This window comes from Leptodactylus fuscus, chromosome 9 (genome assembly GCF_031893055.1).
Source record: "Leptodactylus fuscus isolate aLepFus1 chromosome 9, aLepFus1.hap2, whole genome shotgun sequence".
In the NCBI taxonomy this organism is placed as follows: Eukaryota; Metazoa; Chordata; class Amphibia; order Anura; family Leptodactylidae; genus Leptodactylus; species Leptodactylus fuscus.
The window spans coordinates 63,258,276-63,277,589 of NC_134273.1; the positions used below are offsets into that span (position 1 = coordinate 63,258,276).

At 42.2% G+C, this 19,314-nt stretch overlaps 1 protein-coding gene across 1 annotated transcript in view; it reads left to right on the forward strand.

The window, feature by feature from the left end:
* The first annotated feature begins 1,172 nt into the window (after nt 1–1,172).
* The window catches only part of FNDC7 (fibronectin type III domain containing 7), a 40,844-nt gene continuing 22,702 nt past the window's right edge, over nt 1,173–19,314 (forward strand). Inside the window, exons 1-11 of the mRNA XM_075286174.1 lie at nt 1,173–1,271; nt 2,196–2,211; nt 4,400–4,657; nt 4,744–4,998; nt 6,728–6,988; nt 7,106–7,372; nt 7,933–8,187; nt 9,049–9,306; nt 10,208–10,462; nt 10,566–10,820; nt 13,768–14,028. Of these exons, the coding sequence (XP_075142275.1) occupies nt 1,173–1,271; nt 2,196–2,211; nt 4,400–4,657; nt 4,744–4,998; nt 6,728–6,988; nt 7,106–7,372; nt 7,933–8,187; nt 9,049–9,306; nt 10,208–10,462; nt 10,566–10,820; nt 13,768–14,028 (2,440 nt within the window). The remainder of the gene's footprint in view (nt 1,272–2,195; nt 2,212–4,399; nt 4,658–4,743; nt 4,999–6,727; nt 6,989–7,105; nt 7,373–7,932; nt 8,188–9,048; nt 9,307–10,207; nt 10,463–10,565; nt 10,821–13,767; nt 14,029–19,314) is intronic.

Consider the following 19,314-nt stretch of genomic DNA (forward strand, 5'->3'; position numbering starts at 1 on the left):
ATAAAACATAGTTATTAAAGGTTATAGCCCCACCCCCGACGACACCATACAAAATAAAAATTACCGTAACGGAGAGGAAAAACTATATTATAAAGTTTTTCAGTGACACTTTGTGTTATTAAATAAAAAAAAAAAAAATTGAAAACCAGACACAATTTCCCTCCTATTATGTTTGTATTTTCCTGGATATAAAAAAATTAAAACACATTTGAAAATAAAAATAACATAAAAATAAAGCCCTATGTGTCCCCGAAAAAAGACGTAAAAATTAGTTGACTGAGACATACGAGAAAAATTTTACAGACCTCAAAACCGCACATACAAAATAAACCTAAAATGTGTCTGGTCCTGGACCACAAATTGGCCCGGTACTGAAGTGGTTAAAGACACCTATGGCAGTATTGCTGTACCCTCACTCTATTGTCATGTTCATCCAAATTGTACCTTAACCTTTACTGGAATGCAACTGTTGTAAGGCAGCATTTTGCTACTGATATTATCTATGTGATAAATTTTATTTTATGTGGTCACTGGAGGAATACCCAGAACCATACAGATTAACATGAACATATGATAAAATGATAGTCAGAAAAAAACTTCAAACAAAATTCAGAGGCTGCATTTAGGCAATTATGTGCGTACCTAACTTATGTCAGTTTATGTATCATGTGCAGAAGTGATAAAAGGCAGCGTACCTACAATATTATCCATTCAAACGTCTCTTTTGTTGGCAGAATTTCATTAAGGCCAAATGTTCTGAATATTAAGGGTGAAGAAAGATTTGCAAGGAATTCTAGTTATCCTAAAGGAGAGATTATCTATACAGTTCTTCTGAATGAATAAACTATGTTTGTACAGTCTCCAGCTTCTCCCAAGTGATGAGACTAATCTTAATGAATAATATATATATATATATATATATATATATATATTATATATATTGATTTATTTATTTATATATGTGACCTATATATCCTTGTCCATATAATAGTGGAGGAGAGAAACTCTATTTCATACCTTCACAGATCAAAACTGGCTGTATTGAAGGTATTAGTGAATATCAAGGCTGCATTTGTTAAAAAGTACAGTAGGAAGGTGGAAAGGTCATTTGCTAATACTGAGCCAAATCTGCATTATCTAGTCTGTCACCAGATAGGAACGTTCTCGATTTCATGAATGAGCAGATTCAGAAAATGACTGTGCAGCGGAAATATTTATTCAGTACCTTGTCTACCTCTTACCCAAGCGGCAGAGATTTGCCAGTTCTGGCAGTAGTGTTGGCATTACTCAGCTGAAGGTCTTGCAGGATCTTGAAAAGCAAATTACACACATATACACAGTGATAATAAAAAGCTGTATTCATATATAACTGTGCACAGCTATCAAATGGATAAAATTGTATTAGGGACACAAATTCCAAAATTCCATCCACTAAGTACTCCTAAAGTGACAGTAGGGGAGTCCGAAGAGAATGAGCCCACTCCTCTCAATGAGTCAGACTCTGCTGAATGACTGAGCAGCAGGAGAGGGATCTATAGGGATACATAGGAGAGGATATGTGTGACAAGTGGCTATTTGGTGACGTGCAACGGCTTCCTCTATTTTAGCGTGATTAGATTCACAATCTATCTTCCTCTCCGCATGTTCAGTGCAGAGATCGCGCAGCAAGCACACAGACCCCATTATAGTCTATGGGGTCCGTGTGCTTTTACTGCACAGCGCTCTCAAATGCGCCCCATGTGGACTCTCCCAAACGGAATACCAAACGCAGATGTGAACGAGGTGTTAGTTCATAGTCATGTGATGAGCACAAAGGTGTATGACTTGTTACAAGACAGAGCCCTGATATGTTGAGTTGTGAACCTGTGTCCATCACATGACCATGAACTGTATATCACATGACCATGGACTGTGCATCACATGACCATGGACTCATTTCTATCCACTGGAAGTAAACAGATTGACAGCCAGCAGAGATACAGAAATTATATTAGAAAATTGTAGAACTTTTAATTTTACATTTATTTGATGAAACTGAACAACTGTTTACAATAAAGTATCTGCTTATATATATTCTATATAATACTGTAATACTGTAGTCAGAATGTTCAAAATGTTCTGCTGTTAATAATTGAGAAGGCAATAAAACATTCTCTGATAACAGTCTATTGAGTTTTTTTTATATTTCTTTTCAGATGGCTTCTGACGCAGGTAAATCTATTATCTATCTATCTATCTATCTATCTATCATCTATCTATCTATCTATCTATCTATCTATCTGTCTATCTCCTATCTATCTATCTATCTATCTATCTATTATCTATCTATCTATCTATCTATCATCTATCTATCTGTCTATCTATCTATCTATCTATCTATCTATCTATCTATCTATCATCTATCTATCTGTCTATCTCCTATCTATCTATCTATCTATCTATCTATCTATTTATCTATCTATCTATATCCTATCTATCTATCTATCTATCTATCTATATCCTATCTATCTATCTATCTATCTATCTATCTATCTATCTATCATCTTCTATCCATCTTTATGTATATTCTTATATCTATCTCTGTCTTTGTTTTCTGTCTATTATTTTTGTATTATCTTTTTTGTATATTGTATGACTATATATCTATGATTTTTTTTTTTAGGTAACCTCTCTATTTCTTTTACTTAAATTAAAAAAGAACACTTTCACTCCATTTTGTGTATTCCTTTAGTCTGTGTTGGTTGATATATCTATTTTGTTGTATAGTACATCTGATTTGAAAAAAACCTTATAACATGCAATATCGCTGACCAGATGGCTGATCACATGGATACACTGCACAGAAAGGGCCACAGCAGGCTCTACCTGCTCAGGAGGCTGAGGGCCTTCGGAGTCCAGGGGCCACTTCTTAGGGCCTTTTTCAACTCTGTAATGGCATCAGCCATCTTCTTTGCAGTGGCCTGCTTGGGGGAGCAGTATATCAACAAGGGATAGGAATAGACTCGATAGGCTGATGAGAAGGGCCAGCTCTGTCCTGGGGAGTCCCCTGGACCCAGAATAGGTGGTGGGTGACAGAAGGATACTGTCCGTGGTGAGCTCCATGCTGGTGAATAACTCCCACCCCATGTATGAGACCGTGATAGTCAGTGACCGACTGCTTCACCCTAAGTGTGAGAAGGAGCACTATTGGAAGACACATTTTCTAATGTGCAAGACCATGCAACAATTTTTAGCATTAAAGGGGTTATCCAGTTTCCAAAAATTATCTGGAAATACTTCCATATCAGTGGAAGCAACACCCCCGGAACCAATGTCCAGGTCCAAAGTTCCCAGAGATCTGGCGGTCAGCTCAGTTTGGTTACCGATTCTGTTCAGTCCAATGCCACCATGCAACAAGGCCAGCAAAAAGACAGAGAACAATCTCAGCAGCAACAAATTCTCATCCAATATATTCTCATCCATATAAGAACCTTTCCTAATCATCCATATTGGCAAATAACACAAATTAATAGAAGATATAATCCCTATGAAGTGTCAGCAGTCACTGCCAGTGTAAGGTGCTATTCTGTGATAACTGTTCTGCATGACAATCATAACCACCGCTGAAATTTACTTTTTACTCTATAGTACAACACACTAGTTCTCCAGGAGTCTTTATGATCATCTACATTATCTACAAAAGTGTTTGACTTAAAAAAATGAAGCAAGTGTGAAGTCTTGTGGGATGTGAAACTTCAAGTACAATTTTGGCACCAATTTACCATCTTGCAGAACCTTGATAGATTGATAGCATAGGAAAACCTTCATAAAACTATGTTGTCTCCTAAATTGGTGTTTCCATTGCAGAGATATAGTTGTTTTCGGCAAGGTGCAAATGAGCTCTTTGAAGCAACAAAAACACTGCTGTTACCTCTTTGGACCAACAGCAACACCCTTGTTGCTTCAAAGAACTCGTTTGCATATTGACCAGAATAACTATTGTGATTGTGAGCCCCATATGGGGACCATAATGTACATCCGATCAGTATGTCTTTGTAGAATGGGAGGAAACCCACGCAAACACAGGGAGAACATACAAACTCCTCTCAGATGTTGTTCCTGGCAGGATTCAAACCCAGGACTCCAGTGGTTCAAGGCTGCAGTACTGACCACTGAGCCAAAGTGTTGCCCCTGAACACCTATATATCTGCAGTGGAGACACCAATTTACAGGACAACACATTTTGATGCAGGTTATACTAAGCTATCTATTCACTAGGTTGATACGGTGGATTTTTAGAGACAGACTCCTTTGTACTTATTCCTGTTTATCTTTTCATAGAGAAACAATAGACAGCAGTAAATTGAGAGCATGACATGCAGACTGTGATTCTATTTAGACATCTATATTGTTTTTGCAGATTTTTCAATATCCACATATGATGTCACATCAAGAAGTATATATGTTAAATGGACAAAGGTTGCTGGTGCCACATCATATGGAATTACAGCATCCCCTTACATGTCAGTGGCACAGTCTGCTTTTGCAGTGTTTAACCCGGCCACCATTATAGGAACTGTAAACACTTTGCTTCCTAACACCAATTATACAGTAACTGTAGAAGCCATGGATATAGATGGTAATACCCTGGCTCAGGCTCAGACTCTGCAGCTTACAGGTTAGTATGTTATTTACCTGTATTTCTCCCTATCAAGTGTATATTTGCTGACTTCCTAAACTGTTTTTGGTTCCCATTTCATGCAGCTCCAGATGTTCCCATTATTGAACAAGCCTATTCTAAGCTGAGTAATAGTATCACAGTGGAATGGACTGAGGTGTCAGGAGCTACAGGTTACCAGGTCATTGCTCAGTCTGGGCAGTTGTTCTTTGATTCTTTTGTTACCAGTTCCCCAGGAACAGTCACTGGTTTGCAAGCTGCTACATCCTATAAAATCACTGTGAGATCCATCAATTTGGCTGGAAAGAGTCAACCTTCTCCTCCTACGTGGGCAACAACAGGTAATTCATGACTGTACAGGCAAAATAACAGTAATAATGTTTGGGAAAGGGGATTGTGTCATAATCATAATCTGATGCAGCATGAAATAAATGTAACTGTATATTAGGGGGTGTTGATTTGTACTGAAATGTTATAGGGTACCTCCAGTTATAAAGATCTATTCATAAATGAATAGTGTGGGTGAATGTTAGAAGCTTTATTATGTATCTTATTACGGAGATCGGTTTCCTTCTCCACTTATTAAGTTACTTTCCTCTTCCTTATCTGCAGTCTGACTGCTTCCTTACATAATATTCATCTTGAACCCTATGGAGACGGGAGGTGGATTGAAAGGAGCTGGCGGCTAGTTAATATATTTATTGCCGAATTCTGTGCAGTTGTAGCCTCTTATCTACAAACCTAGCAGTGCTAAAGAGCAGCAATTATTTGAGTGTCTCTTCTAGCAGCCATCCATTCTCAATAATCTAATATGTAGAAAGTAACTGAGCCTGAAAAGTGAAGAAGAAAATATATTTCTTTGATAAGATATAATACTTATTATTATATTATTTTTATATTCATCCATACTAGTATACAAAACAGCTCAAAAATTCATTATTATACCAGACACATAAAAGATCTGTTATTTTGGAGCCTATGTACTAACTAAGACTCAACAACAAATAACATCTCAGCAGTTTGCTAGATGTTCATTGCTAATGGAGGTTATGACATGCCTCTATTACACTTGAGTCTCCTTTCAATATTTCTAAAAACAGGTTTTTAAGGAAAATGGTGTATCTATTGGACTATATCTGAAACTATGATGGTGCTCAACATAACATTCATTGCAGTGGCTTGTTTAAAAGTTTTTCCTGGTGACAAAATCACTTTAATACAAAAGGAAAAGTACAATTTTGTATGCATGGAAAGTTTCATTAAGGTGTGAAACGTATACCGTACTTCCCTTAGAGACTAAAAATCTAGTTGGGTGAATAAAGTAGTTTCTTATCTGCCCATTGTCACAAGGTTAGCTTCAAACAATTCCCTATATTTGTGTTTCCAGGACCCCTGTGATTGTAACTGTTATAAAATTGCCTCTAAAATTTCTAAAAATACAGAAACTGATAACAGATAGGAAAGAGCAGTAGAACAGGCTACTTAAATCTAAGATTACCCTGGCTTAAGGCAACCCAGAGGTCTTCACCAGAGACCGCTGCAAGGCCAGATGTTCTTGGTTGAACCTGGACCCAGGTTATCAGACCAGTAGCTGGTATAGAAGATAGGTGCAACTGCAGACTAAAATCAGACCAGTGAACTATAGCAAAAAAACTAACAGGACTGGTCAAGATCGGAGAGCAACATAAATTCCAAATCAAAACCAAAGGAATAACAAGCCATGTCCAAGCCAAGGTCAAATTCAAGAGTTAACAGCCAAAACCAAATGAATAGGCAAGTGGATAGCCAGTAAAACAAGTCCTAAAAGGACCAATCTAGTTTCTCAAATTCTGTGCAAGAACATGATGAATACCAGGAAGTGTAGGGGAGAGGAGACAGGAGGACAGCTGAAATCCTGAGATGAGAAAACAACTTTAAGGAGCTACATCTATATTAGTCGCTGTAATACTATGCAATCTGAATCTACTAGTGGTGCAGCTTTTTAGCTTTTTCTGTAGGTGTTTACATGTTTTTCACTTGGAAATAAGTTACTTTGTCATCACTCACTAAAATGTTTTCCTAATAACCTAGTGCTCGTGTCTCCATCTGTCACCGTGGAATCTTCAAGCAGCGACTCTCTCAGTGTTAGCTGGCAGCCAGTGCCTTCAGCTGTTTTATACTCAGTTTCTGTGATGAGATCAGATGGATCTGGCAGCAGATGGGACCAAAACACCACCGCTCTCTCCCTCAACTTTACCTCTTTGGATCCAGGCACTATATATACTATTAAAGTTCATGCATGGGATGCCAATGGGACTCCAGGAGATGATATCACCTACAACCAGATAACACGTAAGGGCAATCATACCATCATTTTTGTCTGATATTTTATCTTAGGTAACTCATACATCGTAGTTTACGTATCTTAAAATGACGTATCTTAAAATATTACCATGGTATCTGTTATAGGTCCGCTTACTCCATCTGATGTACAAATAACATTCAACAGTGGAGCTTTGGAGGCCACGTTTTCTGTACCTGGAGCTGAATCCACCACCAGCTACACAGTGCTGCTCTACAATGGAGCAACTGCAGAGGCCAGTGCTAACTGCACAATGTCAGTGACTCCCTGTACAATCTCCTCCTTGCACTGTGGGATAGAATATACAGTGGCTTTGTTAGCAAGCAATGAAGCAGGTTCTACTCCGTCTGCAAAGACCTGGAGTCTTATGTCAGGTATGTTTTTGTTTCCTGAATGCAAATGACATGAATGGATGAGAAAACATGACCTCTTCCCAGCTCTGCCTTTAAAGACTATCCGTCAGATCTACTTCTTAGTATACATGAGTTGTATTTGCAGTGCTTTGAAATGACATATTTCAGGCTTAAACCAAGTCCTGTGTGATATAAAAAATGACAAAGAACTTGGTCTGGGCACAAAACACATTGCAAATAAAACTCTAATTCAATGAAAAGTGTAACTTCAGGTTATTTTTGAGAGGCAGTTATGGGAAGAAGTCAGCCTTTGATCCAATTGTCCACTGTCTGACACCAGAACACCATTGACAATGTATGACTTGCAGCCTCAGAAACAAGATAAAAAAAATGAAGACTTTTATGAGTATTGTGCCTCATCACACAACCAAGGTCCTTATAAAATTTCCAAACATGGTTCCAGTTTCTCCCTGACTGGCCATCTAGACACCAGACACATTTTGTACATCACTTTAATGACCACTTTTGTGTTTTCTTGGTCTTTAATGCAAATACTTTGTGCAACTGATCTCTGCTTTTAGTTCCATGTGCACCAAGTGGAATCTCTGTTGTGGAAGAAAACCCGGGCAACCTCACAGTGTCGTGGTCTAGTGGAAATCTCTCAGACTATTACGTGGTGTTCGTGAAGAGTGATGACGGCTTTGAGGTTCACTGCAATACATCGCAGTCACCATGCTACTTTCCAGCTGAATGTGGATTTACCTACTTTATGAGTGTCTTTGCCTATAATAAGGCAGGACAAAGCCCACTGGGTGAGATCCTAAACTACACAACAGGTGAGTAATTGTAACAAACATATACACAAAGTCAGATCATCCCCAGTTTAAAAGCAAAATATTATACATTTCATCACATGTATCAAAAAAACTCCATATATATTACATAAAGAGGATTTTTCACCACCTCCACCAATTCGTATTCTTAATATCTGCCAGCATAGTTGGAATTTTCTTTCTAGCCTCCACCATTCCTGAACTACAAGTGCAGTTAGTTTTGGTGCCTGATGTCCTAATTAAGCTCTGTAATGTCAGAAGGGCGGTGTCAGGCAGGGGGCGTGATTCAGAGATCCAACCAAAGGCAGCCAGTGTCAGAGCTCAGAATCACACTCCTTTGATGGTTTGCTCGAGAAAGGTGGGAGCTAGAGAAAAAATTCCAACTGTGCTGGAATCAGTGGAGCAGCACCTAGTAATTGATGTAAAGAACTGGAGTTCTTGGAGGTTGTAAAGGCCCTCTTTAAATGCCAAAATGTGGTATAGCATGACCTTTTGATTCAAAGAACATCCCATATAGAATCTCTATGTACATCCTCGTGAGCTATGCAGTTTTTGCAGCATTATTTTAGATAATGTAGAGGTATCAAACAAAGATACAATATATAAACTAAACATAGATTCACTGAAGAGGTTGATCAGACCTCAAAATCAGACCTTTTATCCTATTTTGAGGTCTGATCAACCTCTTCAGTGAATCTATTTATATAAATAGGAACATTCCATAAGGTTTTGGAGCTGTGAAAAATATAAACTAAACATAGTTGACTTATATTGTGCCTTTATGCAGTTGTATGCTTCCTAGAGAAATGCTTAATCCATAATGTACATGATTTAAGATTTCTGAATGTTCATGTTTCACTACAGCACCCTGCTGCCCCAGTGATTTCAGCACAGCTTATGTGTCAAGTGATACGCTGGAGATCGTCTGGTCTGCTGTGCGAGGTGCAGAAATGTATGAGACCAAGGCTGATGACGGGACCAAAGTTATTCTCTGTAATGACACAGCTACTGTGTGTGCGCTGTCTGGTCTGCAGTGTAACACAGAGTACAATGTCACTGTGTTTTCATATAGCGAAAATAGGGGAAGCAACACCTCATGCTCATCAAAGTACATGAAGACAGGTATGTAGATGAAATGATATAGGTAGTATACTGTCTGACAGTGGCTCTCTGTTCTGGCTAGAGGGGAGTGGGAGATCACCTTTGCAATCTCCATTAATTATAGTAGAGCATTTGGAAATTGGATGTCTTTTTGAGATTTCTTTGGTTTTGAAATCTTTGATAAGATTTTACGTCCTGTAGATATTGGTGGAACCAACTTGTGATGACCTGAGTCAAGAGTTCCTCTTGAGGAAAGTGTTTGGATCCCATATTTCTTTAAATAGATCTTATCATTAAAACTCAATTTTTTTTCCCTAACATGTAACATCTCTCGCCGCCAGTGCTGCGAGAGAACTCATTTGCATACCAACGAAAACGGGATTTATACCGAACGGCGGCGCAAAGAAGACATCTACAGGTAGGAAAAGAATAGCCTTTCTTAAGGCTATACCTACATGTTAGCGACAAAAAAAATTGAGTTTTAATGATAGAATCCCTTCAAGTCTGTTTGGTTATGTTGAAAAACCCAATGATATGATGGTTCAGAATGCAATAATGTTTAGTTTTTTTGTATTTTTTTTGTTCCTCCCTCTGGAATTATCTTTGGTCAGAACTGATTAAATCCAAAAAGGTTTGATCACTTTCTACAGTTATGGAGTCATTGTGGGTGCCAATCTTAATAAAGCAACAGAAGTTTTGAAGCACCACTTTGTATTACCTAAAATTGATATCTAAGAACAATAATATATTTATATAAATCAAGTCAATGTATAAAAATGTACAGAAAGTCTGCATCCGTTAAATATAAACTGAACTATTTTCTAACATTATTTGTCTTACTTTTATTCACGTATTTTATTTTCATCTATTTTATGTTCTTGTCTGTTAAAAAAAAGCCAGTTAACTACGTGTATACTTCCAGCCCCCTGTAGTCCTGAAATCACCAATATCACAACAATCGATACAAGCACGTATATGATACATTGGGATCCCAAGAACTTTGATGCCGAGTATACAGTGACTGTCAGAGGGGAAAGTAGATTATGGAATTGTACCAGCTTGGGCACTTTTTGTACTCTGGAAAGCCTTCCATGTGGGTCCATGTATATGGCCAGTGTCTTGGCATTTACAGCTGAAGGAATAAGCCTGCCCAGTTACAGTGTGCCTTTAGAAACAGGTAATATATTCCGCTATATTATATATATACTACAAAATGATACTGAATATTTATTAAATTTGAGCATAACATTTATTCTTATGTCTTCCTGTTTCTCTTAAAGCTCCTTGCTGTCCAGAAAACCTTAACGTTGTCCAAGTCACACAGTCTGTGACCAATGTAAGCTGGTCCACAGCCACAGGAGCTCAGACATATACTACAGTGCTGGAATCACCAAAGGGACAGGCCAAGTGTCACACGTTAGAGGAGCACTGCCTACTGGGATGTATTACGTGTGGAACAAGTTACTCTGTATCCCTGGAAGCAGTGAGTGAGACAGGCCTTGTGTCGCAGTGTGCCTATCATGGATACTCATCCAGTAAGTCAGACCACTTCTATTTCTACAGTACACTATTACTGTTATAGAACGTCGTTTTGACTATTACAATAATTCACAATGGAACCTACTAATATTGATGCCCATCAGAATTGAGGATTTTTTGACTGCAAGAACAATTCTAGGGACTAGGCTATTTTTCTGTAACGTTACAGCAAACACAAATCTGAACAAAGCCTTTATTTAAAATGCTGTGTGTGGAGGATGTAGCTGGTAAGCTGACTATAGATTAATCTCAGGCAAACCTGCCAATATTGGTGGGACCAATGGATCAACTAGCATGTATGGCAGATGTTGGAGAAGAAAGGGATTGGACTGTTAGATTTCGACATGTACAATCCTTTTGTTCTTGGGTAGATAAGCTTGAAGTATCTTGGAACTTATTCATCTGACAGCTATTTCAATCAGAACATCCCCCTCAAACATATGCGGTCATGTTTACATGTATGTGGGGTTCAGGGGGGACAGCAGCTCATTCCATTCACCTGACAGCTTTAGGTTGGAGAACATAGAATTTCACCATCACAGCAGATACTTAAAAGCATTGTCCAGATTCAGCAAATAAATGTTATTGTTTGTACTGTAAAATGAAAAGTTGTACAATTTTCCAATATACTTTCCGTATCAATTCCTCACAGTTTTCCTGATTTCTGCTCACTGTCATTCTTAGTTTATTTTCAACCACCAGTGTTAGAGAGAGGGAGGGTATACTAGATCATTAGTTAGAGAGAGAGGGTATACTAGGTCATTAGTTAGAGAGAGAGGGTATACTAGGTCATTAGTTAGAGAGAGAGAGAGGGTATACTAGGTCATTAGTTAGAGAGAGGGAGGGTATACTAGATCATTAGTTAGAGAGAGAGGGTATACTAGGTCATTAGTTAGAGAGAGAGAGGGTATACTAGGTCATTAGTTAGAGAGAGAGGGTATACTAGGTCATTAGTTAGAGAGAGAGAGGGTATACTAGGTCATTAGTTAGAGAGAGAGGGTATACTAGGTCATTAGTTAGAGAGAGGGAGAGCATATACTAGGTCATTAGTTAGAGAGAGAGGGTATACTAGGTTATTAGTTAGAGAGAGAGGGTATACTAGGTCATTAGTTAGAGAGAGAGGGTATACTAGGTCATTAGTTAGAGAGGGTATACTAGGTCATTAGTTAGAGAGAGGGAGAGCATATACTAGGTCATTAGTAAGAGAGAGAGGGTATACTAGGTCATTAGTTAGAGAGAGAGAGGGTATACTAGGTCATTAGTTAGAGAGAGAGGGTATACTAGGTCATTAGAGAGAGAGAGGGGGTATACTAGGTCAGTATACTAGGTCATTAGTTAGAGAGAGAGGGTATGCTAGGTCATTAGTTAGAGAGAGGGTATACTAGGTCATTAGTTAGAGAGAGAGAGAGCATATACTAGGTCATTAGTTAGAGAGAGAGGGTATACTAGGTTATTAGTTAGAGAGAGAGGGTACACTAGGTCATTAGTTAGAGAGAGAGAGAGCATATACTAGGTCATTAGTTAGAGAGAGAGGGTATACTAGGTCATTAGTTAGAGAGAGGGTATACTAGGTCATTAGTTAGAGAGAGAGCGTATACTAGGTCATTAGTTAGAGAGAGAGGGTATACTAGCTCATTAGTTGCTTGTTTCAACCAGTAAATCCCCTTCTCTTTTCTGATAAATAGTAGTGGATATCCCTAATTATTTAAGGATCCCACTCCAAATGTAGAGGTGGGTATATATGTAGAACACTGACCTCGTTTGACACTGAGTACTGGCTCCCACCACCGGAGGTCGGGAAATGCGGTTATAACCGCAGGATTGCATCTATCTTATAGATATCTATCATAATATCCTCTCCTGATGAGATAACCTTATCGAAATGCGTTGAGAGAGTTTTGTGTTTTATCATTATCCGTCACTGCTCAACGGGACTTAAACAGTGAATGGATAAATAGACTATAGGTGTACAGCTCGAAGTGTTCATCACATGACCATGGACCGTATATCACATGACCATGGACTGTATATGATATGACTATGGACTGATTTTTATCCACTGGAAGTAAGCAGAATGAATGACAGAAAACAGAGGTGTAGAAAATTGCCAGGATAATGCAAAAAGTATATTGTACAAATTGTATAACTTTTCACTATACAAACAATAAAATTCCTTTGTTCAAAATGGACAACCCCTTTAAATAGTTAACACTATTCATTTCCATTGACTGGTTCTTTAACTTAGACTGAATCTTAAACATTTTTATTCAGGTAATATTGAGAACCAATGACTTTAAAGGGAGTCTATCATTAGATTTAGCCCCCTGTTCTCCATGTAGAGAATTTGCATATCAGAATAAAGTCTTTATTTCAAAAACGGTGTTGCTGCAGAAAAGATAAAGAAAGGTAGGGCTAGAGTTGGCTTCTAGAGGTTATTCTGACATGTTGTTTGGGAAATTTGGCTAAATCTAATGATAGGCTCCCTTTAAGGTCATTGGGTCACAAACCTGGATAAAAATGTTTAAGATTCCGTCTAAGTTACGAAACCAGTCAATGGAACCAGTCAATTTCCCAAACATGTCGTTTGGGAAATTTGGCTAAATCTAATGATAGGCTCTAGTGTTGAGTGAGTAGTATTCAATCGAATACCTCGCCAGCATAGGAATGCGTGTAATTGGCCGAACACCAAGGGGATAAACGCATCGAATATTCGAAGCGTTTAACCCCTTGGTGTTCGGCCGATTACATGCATTCCTATGCCGGCGAGGTATTTGATCGAATACTACTCACTCAACACTAATAGGCTCCCTTTAATTATTTTGCTTATTATGTATAATTATGTGTCAGTATATTGTCTCATTGCAAACAGGTTAAGCTGGAAAGGAAATAGACTTCACAAATGTACATATACTAGTATAACAATAGTTTCTTTGTATTCTGCAGGTGCTTGCTGTCCATCGGGAGTGAAGCTCTATAGACTGTCTAACACTGGCATCCGAGTTACTTGGCGAGCATCAGCCACTCCAGATAACTACACAGTCAATATCTATGGGACGAAAGGAAATTTTACCTGTCGTCCAAGCAGCAGCTTCAGTTACTGTGACATCACCGAAATACCTTGTGGCGATGTGTATACTGTTGTGGTTTCCCCTGTCAGCGAAGAAAACGACCAAATTTTATTCTGCCCACAAAAAATATATTCTGGTAAGACAGATATTTAGTGACGGGCCTCTGCAGCAGAGATTTCTTAGTATGGTCTTTGTACATGGTGAATGGCACAGTAGGGAATACGTTTAGTATTGTCAAGTATGTTTTACATTTTTACACTGCCCTCCCCACTTTTTAAAAGGTGTATGGCTCAATAAGTTTGGGGCAAATTACTCTAGTGCACAGCTCAACACTGGAATATGGAACACCCCTGCTCCTTACTACTTACTATTAGTACTAGGTAGTAGAGATGAGCGAACACTAAAATGTTCGAGGTTCGAAATTCGATTCGAACAGCCGCTCAATGTTCGTGTGTTCGAACGGGTTTCGAACCCCATTATAGTCTATGGGGAACAGATACTCGTTAAGGGGGAAACCCAAATCCGTGTCTGGAGGGTCACCAAGTCCACTATGACACCCCAGGAAATGATGCCAACACCTCTGGAATGACACTGGGACAGCAGGGGAAGCATGTCTGGGGGCATCTAACACACCAAAGACCCTCTATTACCCCAACATCACAGCCTAACAACTACACACTTTACACACTCAATACCACCTCTCTGACAGTAGGAAAACACCTTGAAACATGTGTATTTGGCACTTGCAGTGAGGAGAGCTTGTCACCAGCAGTGAATTTGGCCCTTGTAGTAAGTTGAGGTTGGCACCAACATTTGTTTTGAAAATCAGGGTGGATTGAGCCTCTAACCAGCAGAGTTTGGGCAAATTCATGGTGGAGGGAGCCTCTAAAAACCCCAGTTTGGACCAATTCATGGTGGAGGGAGCCTCTAACCAGCCCAGTTTGGGCAAATTCATGGTGGAGGGAGCCTCTAAAAAACCCAGTTTGGACCAATTCATGGTGGAGGGAGCCTCTAACCAGCCCAGTTTGGGCAAATTCATGGTGGAGGGAGCCTCTAACCAGCCCAGTTTGGACCAATTAATGGTGGAGGGAGCCTCTAACCAGCCCAGTTTGGACCAATTAATGGTGGAGGGAGCCTCTAAAAAACCCAGTTTGGACCAATTCATGGTGGAGGGAGCCTCTAAACAGCCCAGTTTGGGCAAATTCATGGTGGAGGGAGCCTCTAAAAAACCCAGTTTGGACCAATTCATGGTGGAGGGAGCCTCTAACCAGCCCAGTTTGGACCAATTAATGGTGGAGGGAGCCTCTAAACAGCCAAGTTTGGACCAATTCATGGTGGAGGGAGCCTCTAAAAAACCCAGTTTGGACCAATTCATGGTGGAGGGAGCCTCTAAACAGCCCAGTTTGGGCAAATTCATGGTGGAGGGAGCCTCTAAAAAACCCAGTTTGGACCAATTCATGGTGGAGGGAGCCTCTAACCAGCCCAGTTTGGACCAATTAATGGTGGAGGGAGCCTCTAAACAGCCAAGTTTGGACCAATTCATGGTGGAGGGAGCCTCTAAAAACCCCAGTTTGGACCAATTCATGGTGGAGGGAGCCTCTAACCAGCCCAGTTTGGACCAATTAATGGTGGAGGGAGCCTCTAACCACCCCAGTTTGGACCAATTCATGGTGGAGGGAGCCTCTAACCAGCCCAGTTTGGGCAAATTCATGGTGGAGGGAGCCTCTAAACAGCCCAGTTTGGGCAAATTCATGGTGGAGGGAGCCTCTAACCAGCCCAGTTTGGACCAATTAATGGTGGAGGGAGCCTCTAACCAGCCCAGTTTGGACCAATTAATGGTGGAGGGAGCCTCTAACCACCCCAGTTTGGACCAATTCATGGTGGAGGGAGCCTCTAAACAGCCAAGTTTGGACCAATTCATGGTGGAGGGAGCCTCTAAAAACCCCAGTTTGGACCAATTCATGGTGGAGGGAGCCTCTAACCAGCCCAGTTTGGGCAAATTCATGGTGGAGGGAGCCTCTAAACAGCCCAGTTTGGGCAAATTCATGGTGGAGGGAGCCTCTAACCAGCCCAGTTTGGACCAATTAATGGTGGAGGGAGCCTCTAACCAGCCCAGTTTGGACCAATTAATGGTGGAGGGAGCCTCTAACCACCCCAGTTTGGACCAATTCATGGTGGAGGGAGCCTCTAAAAACCCCAGTTTGGACCAATTCATGGTGGAGGGAGCCTCTAACCAGCCCAGTTTGGGCAAATTCATGGTGGAGGGAGCCTCTAAACAGCCCAGTTTGGGCAAATTCATGGTGGAGGGAGCCTCTAACCAGCCCAGTTTGGACCAATTAATGGTGGAGGGAGCCTCTAACCAGCCCAGTTTGGACCAATTAATGGTGGAGGGAGCCTCTAACCACCCCAGTTTGGACCAATTCATGGTGGAGGGAGCCTCTAAACAGCCAAGTTTGGACCAATTCATGGTGGAGGGAGCCTCTAAAAACCCCAGTTTGGACCAATTCATGGTGGAGGGAGCCTCTAACCAGCCCAGTTTGGGCAAATTCATGGTGGAGGGAGCCTCTAAACAGCCCAGTTTGGGCAAATTCATGGTGGAGGGAGCCTCTAACCAGCCCAGTTTGGACCAATTAATGGTGGAGGGAGCCTCTAACCAGCCCAGTTTGGACCAATTAATGGTGGAGGGAGCCTCTAAAAAACCCAGTTTGGACCAATTCATGGTGGAGGGAGCCTCTAAACAGCCCAGTTTGGGCAAATTCATGGTGGAGGGAGCCTCTAAAAAACCCAGTTTGGACCAATTCATGGTGGAGGGAGCCTCTAACCAGCCCAGTTTGGACCAATTAATGGTGGAGGGAGCCTCTAAACAGCCAAGTTTGGACCAATTCATGGTGGAGGGAGCCTCTAAAAAACCCAGTTTGGACCAATTCATGGTGGAGGGAGCCTCTAAACAGCCCAGTTTGGGCAAATTCATGGTGGAGGGAGCCTCTAACCAGCCCAGTTTGGACCAATTAATGGTGGAGGGAGCCTCTAACCAGCCCAGTTTGGACCAATTCATGGTGGAGGGAGCCTCTAAACAGCCCAGTTTGGGCAAATTCATGGTGGAAGGAGCCTCTAACCAGCAGAGTTGTGGGAAAGCAGGGTGGAGGGAGCCTCTAACCAGCAGAGTTGGTGGAAATCAGGGTGGAGGGAGCCTCTAACCAGCAGAGTTGGGGGAAATCATGTTGGAGGGAGCCTAGTATTAGCAGAATTGTGCAACGCTTATGGTGGATGAGTATGAGGATGCGGAGGAATTGGAGAGGTTGAGTACAGACATGGAGTTTCATGTTGGGGTGCTTTACACAGGTGGGCACAAAAATGAAGGCTCTATCCAGTGGTGGTTCATTTTTATCAAAGTGAGCCGGTCGGCACTCTCAGCTGACAGACGGGTGCGCTTGTCAGTGATGATGCCACCGGCTGCACTGAACACCCTCTCAGATAGGACGCTGGCGGCAGGACAGGACAGCACCTCCAAGGCATATAGGGCAAGTTCAAGCCACAGGTCCAACTTCGACACCCAATACGTGTAGGGCGCAGAGGGGTCGGAGAGGACAGGGCTGTGGTCGGAAAGGTATTCCCGCAACATGCGCCTATACTTCTCACGCCTGGTGACACTAGGACCCTCCGTGGCGGCACTTTGGCGAGGGGGTGCCATCAAGGTGTCCCAGACCTTAGACAGTGTGCCCCTCGTTTGTGTGGACCGGTGAGAACTTGGTTGCCTACTGGAGGAACTGCCCTCCCTGCCGCCACTGTCACATGCTGGAAACATCTCCATCATATTCTGCACCAATTGCCTGTGGCAAGCATTGATGCGATTGGCCCTCCCCTCTACCGGAATAAAAGACGAGATGTTGTTTTTATACCGGGGGTCAAGGATAGCAAAGATCCAGTACTGGTTGTCCTCCATGATTTTGACAATACGCTTGTCGGTTGTAAAGCACCCCAACATGAACTCAGCCATGTCTGCCACAGTGTTAGTTGGCATGACTCCTCTGGCCCCACCGGAAAGTTCAATCTCCATTTCCTCCTCATCCTCCATGTCTACCCATCCGCGCTGCAACAATGGGACGATTCGAAGTTGCCCGGAAGCCTCCTGTATCACCATCACATCATCGGACAACTCTTCTTCCTCCTCCTCCTCCTCCTCCTCCATTAAACGCAGTGAAGCGGACAGATGTGTGGACCTACTCTCCAGCTGTGACGGATCGGATGCTATCCCTAACTCCTCTGTGTGATCTGAGTTATCCCTGATGTCAATCAGGGATTCTCTCAGAACACACAAGAGCGGGATTGTAAGGCTCACCATCGCATCCTCAGAGCTCACCCTCCTTGTGGACTCCTCAAAGACCCGTAGGATGTCACAAAGGTCTCTCATCCATGGCCACTCATGGATGTGAAACTGAGGCAGCTGACTTTGTGGCACCCTAGGGTTTTGTAGCTGGTATTCCATCAAAGGTCTCTGCTGCTCAACCACTCTATTCAACATCTGAAACGTTGAGTTCCAGCGTGTGGGGACGTCGCACAAAAGCCGGTGTTGTGGCACATGCAGGCGTTGCTGGAGAGATTTTAAGCTAGCAGCGGCTACTGTCGACTTGCGAAAGTGGGCGCACATGCGCCGCACTTTCACCAGTAGCTCTGGAACATTGGGGTAGCTCTTTAGGAAACGTTGCACCACTAGGTTGAAGACGTGGGCCAGGCATGGAACATGTTGGAGTCCGGCAAGCTCCAGAGCTGCTACCAGGTTCCGGCCGTTATCACAAACGACCATGCCTGGGCCCAGGTGCAGCGGCTCAAACCATATTGCCGTCTCATCGAGGAGGGCATCCCTCACCTCGGAGGCAGTGTGCTGTCTGTCCCCCAAGCTGATCAGCTTCAGCACAGCCTGCTGACGTCTACCAACGCCAGTGCTGCAACGTTTCCAACTCGTAGCTGGGGTCAATCTAACAGCGGAGGAGGAGGCGGTGGCGGAGGAGGAGGCGGTGGCGGAGGAGGAGGCGGTAGAGGAGGAGGAGGAGGGGGGTGTTCTTCTCGTGTCCCTGCCAGGAATGTTAGGCGGGGAGACGAGGTACACCGGGCCAGTTTGGGAAGCAGTCCCAGCCTCAACTACATTCACCCAGTGTGCCGTCAGTGAAATGTAGCGTCCCTGTCCGCATGCACTTGTCCACGCGTCGGTGGTCAAGTGGACCTTTGTGCAAAGCGCGGAACTAAGGGCCCGCCTGATGTTGAGTGACACGTGCTGGTGCAAGGCGGGGACGGCACACCGGGAGAAGTAGTGACGGCTAGGGACGGCATAGCGAGGTGCCGCAGTTGCCATCAGGTCCAGGAAGGCGGGAGTTTCAACAAGCCGGAACGCCAACATCTCCTGGGCCAGCAGTTTAGCGATGTT